Raw genomic sequence first — 17,090 nt, forward strand, 5'->3', positions numbered from 1 at the left:
TGGAAGCAGACATGGTAGGGGCATTTACGAGCCTTTTAAGTGGGCACATAAAAGTGCCAGCAATAGAGAGATGTGGATCATGTGCAGGCAAATGAGCTTAATATCATATTGGCATCGTATTCGGCACAACATTGTTGGCGGATTGGCCTGTCCCTGCTTCGTACTGTTCTATGATCCATGTTCTATGACTGCAGGAGTTCAAGGAGGCACATCACCACCATGTATTCAGGATGGTTGGGGATGGGCAATACATGCTGCTCTTATGATGATGCCCAGATTACAAAAAGGAGGTGAGATGCAATTTCCAAGAAACAGACCTGCTCCCTCGTCATTAGCATTTCCTCCAACAAATCTTCATACAGTATCTTGGTAATACACAAGATTCAATGATAACACCCAGTTTAATTGTATTATCACCTTGAACTTCACGCTGCTGTAAGTGGATGGTGCATTCCACGGGGATCGATGCTGGGAAGTGCTCGGATCCTCAAAGAGCTGACATTTAAGGAGTTACTAAATAAAAATGGTGAAACTGCCAGTATAAATATCTAGAACGATTATACTGAAACTAAATTTACAGCCATCAGGGTAAAAAAAGCACAATTTCAAGGGAAGTAGGCAAAGGATTTACGCTGAAAGTAGCCTCTTTCCCTGCATAAAACGAGTAACTAGATCGAGATGGTGAACAGACTTGGAATCCAGGGGGGGGAATTTGAAAATGAGAACTTACAATTTAATGTTATACCGCGTGTAGTAGATAATTTGATGTTCAAGCAGCTGAATTGTTATCGGTCTTTTATAATAATGTGGTGGTTCTTAAAAGAACCTGTTTTTTTCAATTACCTCACATTTACCTTTTAGCCTCCGAACCCATACAAGGTACGCCCTTGACGTTTCAGTGCATACACCACGTCCATAGCAGTCACGGTCTTGCGTTTCGCATGTTCCGTGTAGGTTACAGAATCCCGGATCACATTCTCAAGGAAAACTTTCAAAACTCCGCGCACTTCCTCGTAGATTAGACCAGAAATACGCTTGACACCACCCCGGCGAGCCAAACGGCGTATAGCAGGTTTGGTGATGCCTTGAATGTTGTCACGGAGGACTTTACGGTGCCGCTTTGCACCACCCTTGCCCAACCCCTTCCCTCCTTTCCCTCTACCTGACATTTTACCAAAGTGAAAACGTACGGGTTCCTCGACTCGTTCTATATCGGCTGTGCGGACCTGGGTGAAGAACAAGAAGGAAGTGGGATGCAATAAATATGACGTGATTCATCTTTCGGCGCATACCCATCAACGCCGAAATCAAGTTAAATTAAATAACCAATGCTCTTCTTCATCGAAAAAGGAGACACATTTGTCCACTTTCTTGCAATTAGTGAAATTATATGAATAATTGAAATAATAATTTATTTGTTGGGAAATTAAAGGTTATGTTAAAATATTGCAATCTTAGGGGAGGGTAACGAGTAATGGGGAGGGAAACGAGTAATGGGAAGGAAACATGCAATGCTTGGGATAAAGCTCTCTTTCTTTTCTTGAGGATTTCAAGCAAAGCATCTCTTGGCATAGACCATTGGATTTACATTCCAGTCACTCTTGAAACTACTCTTCCAACCTCTCAAATTGAAAGAATGTTAACTTTAAAAATGTCCATTGCATCTTTCCTTGATCATCCTTACTATTTGCATATCTTTCATTTATTTGTTCTCTATCTCTCACATATCATCATCTACATCTCTTGTTTCCGTTTCCTCTGATTCTCAGTCTAAAGAAGGGTCTCAAACTGTAATGTCACCTATTCCTTTTCTCCAGGGATGCTGCCTGACCCATTCATTTTCACTTGTGAAACCACTGACATTTCAATTTTCATTTGCATTGGATTTATTCCCAAACAACTACCTTTAAAATGGCCCAAAACGCTGAAGCGTTCATGTCACGGGCCTGGAAACTGGAAGTATTCTGAGCTAATTCTGCTACCACCATCATCTATTGCAACAAGTGATGGCTTCCACTGATTGACGCCGGAAGCTTGCGTACTTTGCAGGACAGATGATGACAGCAAAGTCAACATTTGTAACAAGATGGACACGAAAAGAAGAAGTAGACCTTTAAAATATTAGGAATACAAAATGTTGGAGTAATTCAGCATGTCAGGCAGTAGTATCTCTGGAGAACATCGATTGGCAATGTTTTGGGTCAAAATCCTTCTTCAGAGTATGAAGAAGGGTCTCGACTGAAACATCACCAATCCATGTTCTCCAGATATGCTGCCTGACCCACTGAGTTACTCCAGCACGTTGTGTACTTTTGTGTATTGTATTGTATTGTATTGTATTCAATTTATTGTCATTGTCTCAATTTGAGACAACGAAATGAATTTTCCTTACAGGCAGTATCATTAAAAAAAATCACAAAGAAATTATAAAAATAAATAATAAATAAATAATAAAACATATTAAAAATAAAATTGAAATTGAATTAAAATTAAAAAAAAAAAAAGCACAAATACAGAAGTCCACGACACAACATAACATAAATGGCACCAAGGTGAGGACGGCACCATAGTCCAGCCAGCCTCCCCTCCGTGTTCATCCGTGGACGGGGCCTTCCAAGCACCCGCAGTCGCCGCCCCGGGTGGCCCGATGTTCAGGCCCTCACGCCGGGCTGGTGGAACGCCGACGCCGAACCCCGACGGTGAGCATCCTCCTCCTCAGCGTCCCGGACCTCCTGATCAGCCGCCTCCCGCTGCCGGAGTCTGCAGCTCCCGAGTCCGCAGGTCGAGCCGGGCAGAGTCACAGGACCCCGCGTTGATTAGTCAGCGCCGCCCGCGTTGGGAGCTCTGCAAACCGCAGCTCCGTGATGTTGGTGCAGCAGGTCCAGCACTCCGGGCTCCAAACGGCGACCCCCGGTAAGGCATCACCAGCCCCGCGATGTTCCAGCGCTGTCCCGCCGTATGAACCAGTATCTGCATTTCTTTGCTTCTACCTTTAAAATATTGTAATGAAAAGAAATACAACAATTGGTGTCTAATTAGCAATTTCCAAAACAAAAGCAGTTGAATACTTTTACAATAATCTGTCTTTGGTAATGTTGGTTTTGTGGTGTATGTGGACTTTTGATAGTGTGAAAATCCTCCTATTTTTTTAATTTACTCAAGCATTATCAGCACCATACCTGATTCTGGAGGAAAGAGAATCGCATGAGACATTGGCTTCAGTTGCTCTTATTTCATGTTGTATAAACTTTGTCCAGTTCTGTGTTATGGCTGGTCACAAGCCTCCAGTCTAAAAAAAACAAGCTACCACCACCATCACCATCTGCTTTCCTCCCTAAAGTCAATTCCATATTCAGTTTGCCAATTATCTCCTTTAATCCCTTGTCATCTAGCATTCCAGAGTACCGCCCATACAGAACCTTATCAAAGGCCTTGCTGAAGTTCATATAGACAACATATGCAGCCTTGCTTTCATCAACATTTTGGTTAATTTAAGACTGAGGTGAGAAAAAACTTTTTCACCCAGAGAGTTGTGAATTTATGGAATTCCCTGTCACAGAGGGCAGTGGAGGACAAATCACTGGATGGATTTAAGAGAGAGTTAGATAGAGCTCTGGGGGCTAGTGGAGTCAAGGGATATGGGGAGAAGGCAAGGCACGGGTTATTGATAGGGGATGATCAGCCATGATCACAATGAATGGCGGTGCTGTCTCGAAGGGCCAAATGGCCTCCTCCTGCACTTATGTTCTATGTTTCTATGTTAATTCTTCAAAATATATAATAATTTTCGCAAGGCACTTATTCCCACACACTAACTGACCATATATATGCATAGACACAAAATGCTGGGGTAACTCAACAGGTCAGGCAGCATCTCTGGAGAAAAGGAATAGGTGACATTTTGGTTTGAGACCTTTCTTCAGATTGAAAGGTAGGGGAAAGGGAAACAAGAGATATAGAAGGTCATTATAAAGATAGAAAGAAATGAAAAATATGCAAAAGTACCGATGTTAAGGAAAGTTGGAACCCACAATGTTCCATTGCGGCCTGTGGGCTAGGTGTTAATGAGTTATACAGACAGAGAAACTCAACAGTTCGACAGTGAAACTAGTATGACAACTAGTGTGGGGGAGGGACGGTGAGAGAGGGGATGCAAAGAATACTTGAAGTTAGAAAAATCAATATTTATTCCACTGGGATATAAGCTACCCACATGAAATGTGAGAGAGAGAGAGAGAGAGAGACAGAGAGGAGAGAGACAGGGAGAGAGAGAGAGAGAGAGAGGAGAGAGAGAGAGAGAGAGAGGGAGAGAGAGAGAGAGAGAGAGAGACAGAGACAGAGAGAGAGAGAGAGAGGAGAGAGAGAGAGAGAGAGAGGAGAGAGAGAGAGAGAGAGAGAGAGAGAGAGAGAGAGAGAGAGAGAGAGAGAGAGAGAGAGAGAGAGAGAGAGAGAGAGAGAGAGAGAGAGAGAGAGAGAGAGAGAGAGAGGAGAGAGAGCGGTAGAGAGAGAGAGAGCAGAAGGGGTAGAGAAGAGAGAGAGAGAGAGCGCCGGGACGGAGCAGCAGCCAGCCTTCCGCCCAGTAGCTAACCGCCAACCACCACCTCCACCGGTTGCGCCTGTGCCAAAGGACACCGTGGCTGGCTGGATGGCGGGCATATATATTGTGAATAACTGTGATTCCAGCAACGAGCCTTGGGGCACCCCACTATTCACTACCTGCCATTCTGAAAGTGAACCGTTAATTCCTATTCTTTGTTTCCTGTCTACCAACCAAGTTTCTCTCCATGTCAATACCCTACCCCCAATACCATGTGCTCTGATTTTGCCCACTAATCTCCTGTGTGGGACTTTATCAAAGGCTTTCTGAAAGTCCAGGTACACTACATCCACTGGCTCTCCCTTATCCATGTTACTGTCTACCTGAACTAAGTTGTTAGGGATAACATACATTTATTTTCATTCATTTTTGAATGACAAATAAGTTCAATTCAATTCAAAATGTACTGGTCTATTACCAAGAGAATCTTGGAACATTCCACATAGTTTGTCAATGCTCTACATAGTCTACTCTTCTGCCTCACTTTCCCAAAGTTTAATTAAATTTAGAGCCTTGTTTTCTGACTCATCCTTCTCCCTCATAACTAGTATATCGAATACCATTCAACGGTGACTGCTAGCCAAGCGTTACTGCACTATTAACTAATTGACTATCTCAGACTAATGATTCATTATTTTCGTTAGCTGAAGGACATATCGTTCCAGAAAAATTGAACACAATATTCTAACTATGGCACAACGAATGATTTATACAAGTTTTCTATTAGCTTCTTAAGCATTATTTCCCATTTGAAAATGTAGCATATCATTTGCTTTTGAAGGTTTGTATATCTGAACTCTGATTTTTTTAAATGTGCACGTTTTATGCCTCTCCTTTCTCCAAAATACCTCCCAAAATTCATCATCGAGTTTTCGAGAGCGGAGAGAGGCACGTGGGCAGAGAGAGAGAGGCATGGAGGCAGAGAGAGAGAGAGAGGCACGGAGGCAGAGAGGCAAGGAAGCAGAGCGGCAGGGAGGAAAATAAAATCGTTTTCATCTGAGTTGAATAAAGTGAGAAACGGCTCGAATCTTTCTGCAGTACTCATTAAACCCGAGCTGGAAATTGAAAACTAGGGGAAGGCCGTTCCCCTGCGTACCCCCCCATTTCCACCACTGACTGAGCTGGTCTCGGATGTCTCTGTAAAACCAAAGCTTATATTAATGACGCAAGTCCTCATGATTTACTGGTCCCTTTTAATCAGCCCAAGCATGCAAAGTCGTGTTTTAAACATCATTTCACCTCACATTAATGCCATCTACCCCTAACCACAGAACATTCTGCTCTCAGGTTACCCCGTTACATATGACCCACAGGTTCAATACCAACCCTCCATCCACTTGGCACTTCTCACGCAGCATTAGAGAGCACACAATTGGAGAATATTATTCCAACTAGTACTAAAACAAGCCCAGTCACCAGCCATTGCATAATAATATGACCCCAACCTTCAAACCCCAAGACCACCAATTCCACCATGCGCTCCCCATGGCCTCATGTTGCCAACTTTATTAAAGGCCTTAACATGTTGTAGCATGTGGGCCACCAGGTCTGTAATGTTTTCACTGGAATTGGTATGTAATGCAGCATTCTCCCTATAATGGCACATCCCCCCTATCTCAGCTATAAGGAAGTCCAGGACCATGAGATTCTGCAAGGTCACTATTTGGTCACGTCTTCAAAAAAATCAATCAGATTTGTGAGACACGACCTCCCACGTAAAAACCATGCTGACTATCCCTAATCAGCCCTTGCCTATACAAATGCTTATGTAACCTATCCCTAGGAATACTCTCCAATAACTTACCAACTACAGATGTTAATCTCACCGGCCTATAGTTACCAGCATTTGCCCTGCAGCCATTATTGAAACGAGGCACATTTTGTTCCACCCTCCAGCACCTCTCCTGTATTTAAGGATGACTCGTAAATTTCAACCAGGGCTCCGGCGATTTTCTCTCTAGTTTCCCACAATGTCCTCATTATATCGGATCAGGCCCTGGAGATTTGTCTACCTTTAAACACGTCAGTACCTTCAATAACCTGACTGCTCTCAAGACACTTCCACTGACTGCTCCAATTTCATCCATCCTACTGTCTTTCTCCTCTATACAGAAGAGAAATAATAATTTAGGAACTTGCCCATCTTCTGTGGATCCACACAGAGATGACCGCTTTGATTCCTGAGACGTCACACTCTCTCTCTCTAGTTTCCCTTTTCCGCCTTATGTATTTATAAAATCTTTTGGGATTGTCCTTAATGCTACCAGCCAGAGCTATCTCCTGGCCCATTGTTGCCCATCTGATTTTATTTTTTAGTATACTCCTTAGTTCCCAAAACTCCTCCAAGGATGCACTTATTCCCGACTTCCTATCCCTGTCCAATGCATCCTTAATGTTTTTGTCTAACATCTCAATGTCCGTCGATAACTAAGCTTCCTTACGTTTGCCTGCTTTGCCCTTCACTCTACCGGGGATGCACACATCCTGAGCTTTCTTCAGTGCACTTTAAAAACATCCCACTTGGCCAATGTTCCTTTCCCGTCTAATAACCTACTCCAGTCAACTTGAGTGAGGACTTCCCTCATACCCTCAGAGTTAGCCTTACCGCATTTGAGCATTTTAACACGTGGACCATTTCCGTCCCTATCCATAACTATCTTAAACCCAAAGATACTGGAGGAGCAAGATAGACCACTCCTACAAAATCCAATGAACTGACGTGTAGTAAGCATGGAACATCACTTCCGCCATTTTAGGAATAAGACCCTGACCTCCGTTATGCATCTGGCAGTTTAATCCACTTCAGGAGTTTATCTTGGTCTACCTTAGCCTTCTTTAATAGACCATTATGATATAACCATATAACCATATAACAATTACAGCACGGAAACAGGCCATCTCGGTCCTACAAGTCCGTGCCGAACAACTTTTTTTCCCTTAGTCCCACCTGCCTGCACTCATACCATAACCCTCCATTCCCTTCTCATCCATATGCCTATCCAATTTATTTTTAAATTATACCAATGAACCTGCCTCCACCACTTCCACTGGAAGCTCATTCCACACCGCTACCACTCTCTGAGTAAAGAAGTTCCCCCTCATATTACCCCTAAACTTCTGTCCCTTAATTCTGAAGTCATGTCCTCTTGTTTGAATCTTCCCTATTCTCAAAGGGAAAAGCTTGTCCACATCAACTCTGTCTATCCCTCTCATCATTTTAAAGACCGCTATCAAATCCTCCCTTAACCTTCTGGGCTCCAGAGAATAAAGACCTAACTTATTCAACCTATCTCTGTAGGTTGTTTATAATCTTTGTTTATAATCTTTGTTTATGATCTTTGTTTATAATAATAAGGTGCTTCTTTAAAAAAAATTAACAAGGGAGATTGCGTATAAAATGAGGGACAATGCGCAATGAAAGGTGTCTGGACCATGATCTATGATCTTTGGTTTAATCAAGTGTTCTGGGGGAACGGTATGTGTGTGTTTCTGTGTGATCTCAAAGTTCCCTCATGGATCAGAAACAACTTTGACGTAAGTAAGTAAGTTTATTGGCCAAGTATTCACATACAAGGAATTGTTGCTCCGCCCACAAGCAACAACATGACATACAGTGACAGTTACGAATGATTCAGAAAACACTAAACATTAATAATAATAAAACATTAATGATAAAACACCGTTGATCAAGCATGTGAACCAACAAAATACCAGATCAAAGGGAGGCTACAGAGTTTTGGCTGTTGAGTAGAGCAACTACTCGTGGATAAAAACTGTTTTTATGTCTGGCTGTGGCAGCTTTGACAATCCGGAGTCACCTTCCAGAGGGAAGTGATTCAAAGACTTTGTAGCCAGGGAGAGAGGGGTCAGAGATGATCTTGCCCGCTCGCTTCCTGGCCCTTGCAGTGTACAGTTCATCAATGGAGGGAAGGTTGCAGCCAATAACCTTCTCTGCTGATTGGACGATTCGCTGCAGCCTCCAGGTGTTGTGCTTGGTGGCTGAGCCAAACCAGACCATGATGGAGAAGGTGAGAACAGTCTCTACGATTGCCAAAATGGACCAACATTGCAATCGGCAGATTGTGCTTCCTCAGCTGCCTTCGGAAGTACATCCTCTGTTGTGCCTTTTTGACTGTGGAGTGGATGGTAGCCCCCCACTTAAGGTTCATTGAGATGATAGTTCCCAGGAACTTAAAAGACTGCACAGATGTGACTGTGGTGTTGTTGATGGTGAGTGGGGTGAGGGGAGGGGGATCTCTCCTAAAGTCTACAATCAATTCCACTGTCTTAAGAGCATTAAGTTCTAGGATGTTGCGATGGCACCAGGACGGCAGCTGCATCACTTCCTGTCGGCAGGCAGGTTCCTCCCCATCCTGCATCAGTCCAATCAGGGTTGTGTCGTCCGCAAACATGAGAAGCTTGACAGAGGTGTCTGTGGAGGTGCAGTCGTTGGTCTAGAGAGAGTAGAGGAGAGGAGAGAGTACGCAGCCTTGCGGTGCTCCTATGCTGAGGGTTTGCGGGTCCGAGGTGTGCTGTCCCAGCCTCACATGCTGCTTCCTGTCTGTCAGGAAGTTTGTGATCCACCGACAGAAGGGTTCAGGGAAAGTCAACTTGGAAAAAATTAAAGCAACTCATGATGTACATGAGCCATTCTCATGATGTACATAATTACATAGTGTACAATTATATTTGCCTTTTTTTTGCCTATAAGATATCAGGAACATAAGCACATAAGCCATGAAGGCAAATATATTTGCCTATATTTATATATTATGAACGCGTATATATATATATATATATATATATATATATTATTTTATATATATATATATATATATGATACACACGTAAAAAATGTGATATTGATGTATATAATTATATAACACACATACATATTTCTCTAGTTTATATATATATACACACATATTAATTATATATATGATGCATATATATATATATCTGTGATATACATGTATGTAAATATATACCACACACACATATATATTTCTCTAGTTTCTTTCTTGTGATCTCTAATTATTTGTTGAACCTTTTTTTTCTTTCTTTCATTCAATCTCAATCTCAATCTCAATCTCTCTCTCTCTCTCTCTCTCTCTCTCTCTCTCTCTCTCTCTCTCTCTCTCTCTCTCTCTCTCTCTCTCTCTCTCTCTCTCTCTCTCTCTCTCTCTCTCTCTCTCTCTCTCTCTCTCTCTCTCTCTCTCTCTCTCTCTCTCTCTCTCTCTCTCTCTCTCTCTCTCTCTCTCTCTCTCTCTCTCTCTCTCTAAAATCCTAATATTGTGAATAAAATATCGATGAACACATATTTTTTCATTCTATATTCCCTATATTCCCTAGGACATTGAGGGAAATTGCAGTGGCTATGACAGAAATATTTCAATTGTCATTAGAAACGGGAATACTGCCGGAGGATTAACATACTGCGCATGTTGTTCCATTGTTTATAAAGGGTTCTAAGGTTCTATAACCTAGCAATCATAGACCTGTTAGTTTGACGTCAGTGGTGGGCAAATCAATGGAAAGGATACTTAGAGATAATATATATAAGCATCTGGATAAACAGGGTCTGATTAGGAACAGTCAACATGGATTTGTGCCTAGAAGGTCATGTTTGACTAATCTTCTTGAATTTTTTGAAGAGGTTACTAGGGAAATTGATGAGGGTAAAGCAGTGGATGTTTTCTATATGGACTTCAGTAAGGCCTTTGACAAGGTTCCTCATGGAAGGTTGGTTAAGAAGGTTCAATTGTTGGGTATTAATTGTGGAGTAGCAAGATGGATTCAACAGTGGCTGAATGGGAGATACCACAGAGTTATGGTGGATAACTGTTTGTTAGGTTGGAGGCCAGTGACTAATGGGGTGCCTCAGGTATATGTGTTGGGTCCACTGTTGTTTGTCATATACATCAATGATCTGGATGATGGTTTGGTAAATTGGATAAGTAAGTATGCAAATGATACTAAGATAGGTGGTGTTGTGGATAATGAAGTAGATTTTCAAAGTCTACAGAGAGATGTAGGCCATTTGGAAGAGTGGGCAGAAAGATGGCAGATGGAGTTTAATGCTGATAAGTGTGAGGTGCTACATCTTGGCAGGACAAATCAAAATAGGGCGTACATGGTAAATGGTAGCGAATTGAGGAATGCAGTTGAACAGAGGGATCTAGGAATAACTGAAGGTGGAATCTCATGGAGATAGGGTGGTAAAGAAAGCTTTTGGAGTGCTGGCCTTTATAAATCTGAGCATTGAGTATAGAAGTTGGGATGCAATGTTAAAATTGTACAAGGCATTGGTGAGGCCAATTCTGGAATACGGTCTCCAATTTTGGTCGTCAAATTATAGGAAAGACTAGACCGTGCAGACCTGTCTGTTCCCCAAACGTCTGTTCCCCCAACGTGCGGTTGTGTGGGGGGGGGGGGGGGGAGGCGGCGGCATGCAGCGTCACACAGTAACTACCCCCCCCCCCACACTCATGCTAATGGAGGGCAGGAGGGAGAGAGAGAGAGAGGGGGGTGGAGAGAGAGGGGGGGGAGAGGGAGGGGGGGGGAGGGGGGGGGGAGGGGAGGGAGGGGAGGGAGAGAGGGGGAGGGGGGGGGTGGGGAGAGAGGGGGGGGGAGAGAGAGAGGGGGGAGAGAGAGGGTGGGAGAGAGGGGGGAGGAGAGAGGGGGGGGAAGAGAGAGGGTGGAAGAGAGAGCGGGGAGAGAGAGAGAGGAGGAGACGGGGGAGAGGAGGAGGGTTTGGGAGGAGGAGGGGGGAGGGGGGGGAGAGGAGGAGGGGGGGAGGAGGAGGGGGGAGAGGAGGGGAGGGGGGAGGGGGGAGGGGGGGGGGTGAGGAGAGGGAGGGGAGGGGGGGGGGGGGGAAGCGAGTGCCTTTTTACTTCAACCCAAAGCCAAACAACCATTTGCAGGCAGTGCTTTTTTACCTCTAACCATATTTTCATGTTCAAACCAAAGTAAGGGTACTCACAGTGCTGTTGACATTTGTCAGTGTCATTCAAAGCTCTGATTGAGGCACACCACTTGCAGAGACTGATTGAGGCACACCACTTCCTGTTTTTATAGTCCTCCCCCTCCCTCCAGCAGGGGCAGCAGAGAGAAGGGGGAATTTTGTAAAAACAATAATATCTCTGTCAATTTTCATCGACGGGAAAAACCCTTGGCACACATGCGGCAGAGGGGGGCTCTGAGCGAGGTGGCCAAAAATGACGGCCGTAGGTGGCAGCATACTCTCGGGAAATCGCAGCACAGAAAGCCAACACCGGTCAAGAACAGACTTTTAGTAATATAGATGTCAACAAAATAGAGAGAGTACAGAGGAGTGTTACTAGAATGTTGCCGGGTTTCAGCACCTAAGTTACAGAGAAAGGTTGAACAAGATAGGTCTTTATTCTTTGGAGTGCATAAGGTTAAAGGGGACTTGATAGAGGTCTTTACAATTAAAAGAGGGATAGAAAGAGTTGACGTGGATAAGCTTTTTCCATTGAGAGTAGGGAAGATTCAAAAATTCCAGTGAAGGTGGTGGAGGCAGGTTCGTTTTTATCATTTAAAAATAAATTGGATAGTTATATGGATGGGAAGGGAATGGAGGGTTATGGTCTGAGCGCAGGTATATGGGGCTAGGGGAGATTATGTGTTCGGCACGGACTAGAAGGGTCGAGATGGCCTGTTTCCGTGCTGTAATTGTTATATGGTTATTATATGGTTAAACAAGAGGACATGATTTCAGAATTAAGGGACAAAAGTTTAGGGGTAACATGAGGGGGAACTTCTTTACTCAGAGAGTCATAGCTGTGTGGAATGAGCTCCCAATGAAAGTGGTGGAGACAGGTTCGATTTTATCATTTAAAAATAAATTGGATAGGACAGGATTGAGATTTTGGTTTAGTCCAGGGGTCGGAAGCCGTTTTTGCATATGGGCCAAGACCCTCCGGGACTAGCTGCAGTTCCCATGTCACCTGCGAGCCCTGGGTCTAGCTGCAATTCCGCTGTCCGGTCCCGGTGGCCACTCACAGCAACCCGAGCTCAGGGCCGTACGAAGCTTTTCAAAAAGGATTACAAAATTGTGAAATAATGTGTGCGCTGTACACATCACGAGCGTGAAGCATGACGTTCCTCGATGCCGGGGTCCTGCTGGAAGCTCAGGGGTTGTAGATGCTCTCTGATGCATTCTGAGCCTTATTTTGGATCATTTCTGCACCAAATGTATGACCAATATTTCAGAAATTAACAGGAATCTGAAAGGTAGCTTTTTCACACAAAGGGTGGTGGGTGTATGAAACGAACTGCCAAGGAGGTAGTTAAGGCTGGGACTATCTTAGTGTTTAAGAGATATTTGGAGATATTCATGGATAGGACAGATTTAGATGGATATGGGCCAAAGGCGTGTGAGTGGGACTAGTTTAGATGGGACATGTTGGTCGGTGTGGGCAAGTTGGGCTGAAGGGCCGGTTTCCACACTGCATCATTCTATGACTAAAAAGTTAAGAAGAAAAATGCATGTAGATAAGTAGAGTAGATTTGAAAGAGGAGTGAAATGTAAAGGCAGAGAGAGGTTTATGGGTGGAAAGGAACATAGGAAAAGAGGACGGAGAGTGGGCTTGCGCAGATGGGTGAAGGGAAAATAGACACAAAGTGCTGGAGTAACTCGGTGGGTCAGGCAGCATCTGTGGAGAATATGAAATTGTGACGTTTCACAGAGTGCTGGAGTAACTCAGCTGGTCAGGCAGCAACTCTGGATAACATGGATAGGTGACATGTCACAGAGTGCTGGAGTAACTCAGTGGGCCAGGCATGATCTCTGGAGAAAAGGTATTGATTATACTAGACTAAGTGGGACCCGTTGGAACCCATGTTCACACGTGAGGGCTGGTCACCCGATGCAATATTCCACCTCTCCACCAATTCCAATATTGGTGGCCAGTAGGGGAGCTTTCTGGAGTGCTGGTATGGGTTCTTGAGGTGGCAGCTCAGTCCCTCAAGCCTGATCTACTGGCAGCTCACTCACGGCTGGTGGGCTGGCAGTTGACTCATGACTATTCCTTGAAATTCCTTTTCAAGCAGGGTGCAAGGCCACCAAATTCAAGTGCAGTTTCCTACCACTTAAAGCAGGGTGCAAGGCCACCAAATTCAAGTGCAGTTTCATACCACTTTCCGAGGGGTGCAAGGCCACCAAATTCAGTGCATTTTCATACCATTTCAAGCACGATGCAATGCCGCCAAATTCAAGTGCAGTTTCATTCCACTTCAAGCAGGGTGCAAGGCCACCAAATTCAAGTGCAGTTTTATTCCATTTCAAGCAGGGTGCAAGGCCACCAAATCTAAATGCAGCTTCATACCATTTCATGCAGGGTGAAACCACCATAAGACCACACAAAACACCAAACTCACACTTCAGTAGACATTCAGTGTGTTCAGTTGATTCACAGCTCAGACAGAGTCGTGACCTCTCCCTCCCCCATCATGCAGAGACTGAGCCACACCCACACTTCCGGGATTTATAACCACTCCCCCCCCACCCCACCCCACCCACCGGAAAAGGTGTGGCGTTCATGGAGTGATTGATGGGAGAGAGATTCTCAACATTTAAAAAAAAATTAATAACACTTTTATTTTTCATTGATGGGAAGAATTCTCTGCACCTGCTCAGTGGAGGGGGACTGAGTAAGATGGCCAAAAATCACAGCCGTAAGTGGTAGCGTTTTAAATAAATCAAAATACAGTGCACACAGGAAGTAAGTGCATTTGCAGTAGTGCCTTTTAACTTCAAGCCAAAGCACCTAAGCCACCATTTGCAGTAAGTAATGCCTTTCAACTTCAAGCCAATGCACCCACGCCAACATTTGCGGTAAGTAATGCTTTTTAACTTCAAGCCATTGCATCCACGCCAACATTTGCAGTAAGTAATGCCTTTTAACTTCAAGCCATTGCATCCAAGCCACAATTTGCTGTAGATAGTGCCTCTCAACTTCAAGCCAAAGCAACCAAGCCATTATTTGCAGTAATAGTGCCTTTCAACTTCATGCTACCATTAGCAGTAAATAGTGCCTTTCAACTTCAAGCCACACCCAAGCCATCATTTGCAGGAAGTAGTGCCTTTAAACTTCAAGCCATAGCAACCAAGCCACCATTTGCAGTAATAGTGCCTTTCAACTTCAAGCCAAAACTCCCAAGCCACCATTTGCAGTAAGTAGTGCCTTTCAACTTCAAACCAAAGCTCCCAAACCACCATTTGCAGTAAGAAGTGCCTTTCAACTTCAAGCCACAATTTGCAGTAATTAGTACCTTTCAAATTCAAGCCAATGCACCCACGCCCCCATTTGCAGTAAGCAATGCATTTTAACTTCAAGCCATTGCACCCAAGCCACCATTTGCAGTAAGTAGTCCCTTTCAACTTCAAGCCACACCCACGCCATTATTTGCAGGAAGTAGTGCCTTTCAACTCCAAGTCAAAGCTCCCAAGCCACCATTTTCAGTAAATAGTGCCTTTCAACTTCAAGCCAAAGCAACCAAGCCACCATTTGTAGTGATAGTGCCTTTCAAATTCATGCCACCATTTGCAGTTAGTGCCTTTCAATTTCATGCCACACCCAAGCCACCATTTGCAGTAAGAAGTGCCTTGCAACTTCAAACCAAAGCTCCGAAGCCACCATTTGCAGTAAGTAATGCCTTTCAACTTCAAGCCAATGCACTCACGCCCCCATTTGCAGTAAGTAATGCCTTTTAACTTCAGTGTGGAATTCGGTGTGGAATGAGCTTCCAGTGGAAGTGGTGGAGGCAGGTTCGATGGTATCATTTAAAAATAAATTGGATAGGCATATGGATGAGAAGGGAATGGAGGGTTATGGTAAGAGTGCAGGAAGGTGGGACTAAGGGAAAATAATTGTTCGGCACGGACTTGTAGGGCCGATATGGCCTGTTTCCGTGCTGTAATTGTTATATGTTATAACTTCAAGCCATTGCACCCAAGCCACCATTTACAGTAGGTAGTGCCTTTCAATTCAAGACACACCTAAGCCACCATTTGCAGTAAGTAGTGCCTTTCAACTTCAAGCCAAAGCAACCAAGCCACCATTTGCAGTAATAGTGCCTTTCAACTTCAAGTCAAAGCTCCCAAGCCACCATTTTCAGTAAGTAGTGTCTTTCAACTACAAGCCAAAGCAACCAAGCCACCATTTGTAGTGATAGTGCCTTTCAACTTCATGCCACCATTTGCAGTAAGTAATGCCTTTCAACTTCAAGCCAATGCACCCACGCCCCCATTTGCAGTAAGTAATGCCTTTTAACTTCAAGCCATTGCACCCAAGCCACCATTTCCAGTAGGTAGTACCTTTCAACTTCAAGCCACACCTAATCCACCATTTCCTGTAAGTAGTGCCGTTCAATTTCAAGCCACACACAAGCCACCATTTGCGGTAAGTAGTGTCTTTCAATTTCAAGCCCCACCCAAGCCACCGTTAGCAGTAAGGGTGCCTTTCAACTTCAAGCCAAAGCAACCAAGCCACCATTTGCAGTAATAGTGCCTTTCAACTTCAAGCCACAGCCAAGCCATCATTTGCAGAAAGTAGTGCCTTTAAACTTCAAGCCAAAGCAACCAAGCCACCATAGAACAAGTTAGGGCTTTATTCTTTGGAGCGTAGAAGGTTAAGGGGGGACTTGATAGAGGTTTTTAAAATGATGAGAGGGATAGACAGAGTTGACGTGAAAAAGCTTTTCCCACTGAGAGTAGGGAAGATTCAAACAAGGGGACATGATATGAGAATTTAGGGACTGAAGTTTAGGGGTAACATGATGGGGAACTTCTTTACTCAGAGAGTGGTAGCTGTGTGGAATGAGCTTCCAGTGAAGGTGGTGGAGGCAGGATCGTTTTTATCATTTAAAAATAAATTGGATAGTTATATGGATGGGAAGGGAATGGAGGGTTATGGTCTGAGCGCAGGTATATGGGACTAGGGGAGATTATGTGTTTGGCACGGACTAGAAGGGTCGAGATGGCCTGTTTCCGTGCTGAAATTGTTATATGGTTATATGGTTATTATATGGTTATTTGCAGTAATAGTGCCTTTCAACTTCAAGCCAAAGCAACCAAGCCACCATTGGCAGTAAGTAGTGCCTTTCAACTTCAAACCAAAGCTCCCAAGCCACCATTTGCAGTAAGCAGTGCCTTTCAACTTCAAAGCACAATTTGCAGTAATTAGTGCCTTTCAACTTCAAGCCAATGCACCCACGCCCCCATTTACAGTAAGCAATGCATTTTAACTTCAAGCCCTTGCACCCAAGCCACCATTTGCAGTAAGTAGTCCCTTTCAACTTCAAGCCACACCCAAGCCATTAGTTGCAGTAAGTAGTGCCTTTCAACTTCAAGTCAAAGCTCCCAAGCCACCATTTGCAGTAAATAGTGCCTTTGAACTTCAAGCCACACCTAAGCATCATTTGCTGTAAGTAGTGCCGTTCAATTTCAAGCAAATGCACCCAAGCCACC

The 17,090-nt window shown here is 44.1% G+C and overlaps 1 protein-coding gene across 1 annotated transcript; it reads right to left on the bottom strand.

The window, feature by feature from the left end:
* Positions 1-731: 731 nt before the first annotated feature.
* On the bottom strand, positions 732-1,364 carry LOC129694376 (histone H4-like). The gene has a single exon (XM_055631075.1). The coding sequence runs from the start codon at positions 1,167-1,169 to the stop codon at positions 858-860; it is 312 nt and encodes a 103-aa protein (XP_055487050.1). The 5' UTR covers positions 1,170-1,364; the 3' UTR covers positions 732-857.
* Positions 1,365-17,090: the final 15,726 nt, after the last annotated feature.

The sequence above is a fragment of the Leucoraja erinacea genome, unplaced genomic scaffold, assembly GCF_028641065.1.
Source record: "Leucoraja erinacea ecotype New England unplaced genomic scaffold, Leri_hhj_1 Leri_642S, whole genome shotgun sequence".
Lineage (NCBI taxonomy): Eukaryota > Metazoa > Chordata > Chondrichthyes > Rajiformes > Rajidae > Leucoraja > Leucoraja erinaceus.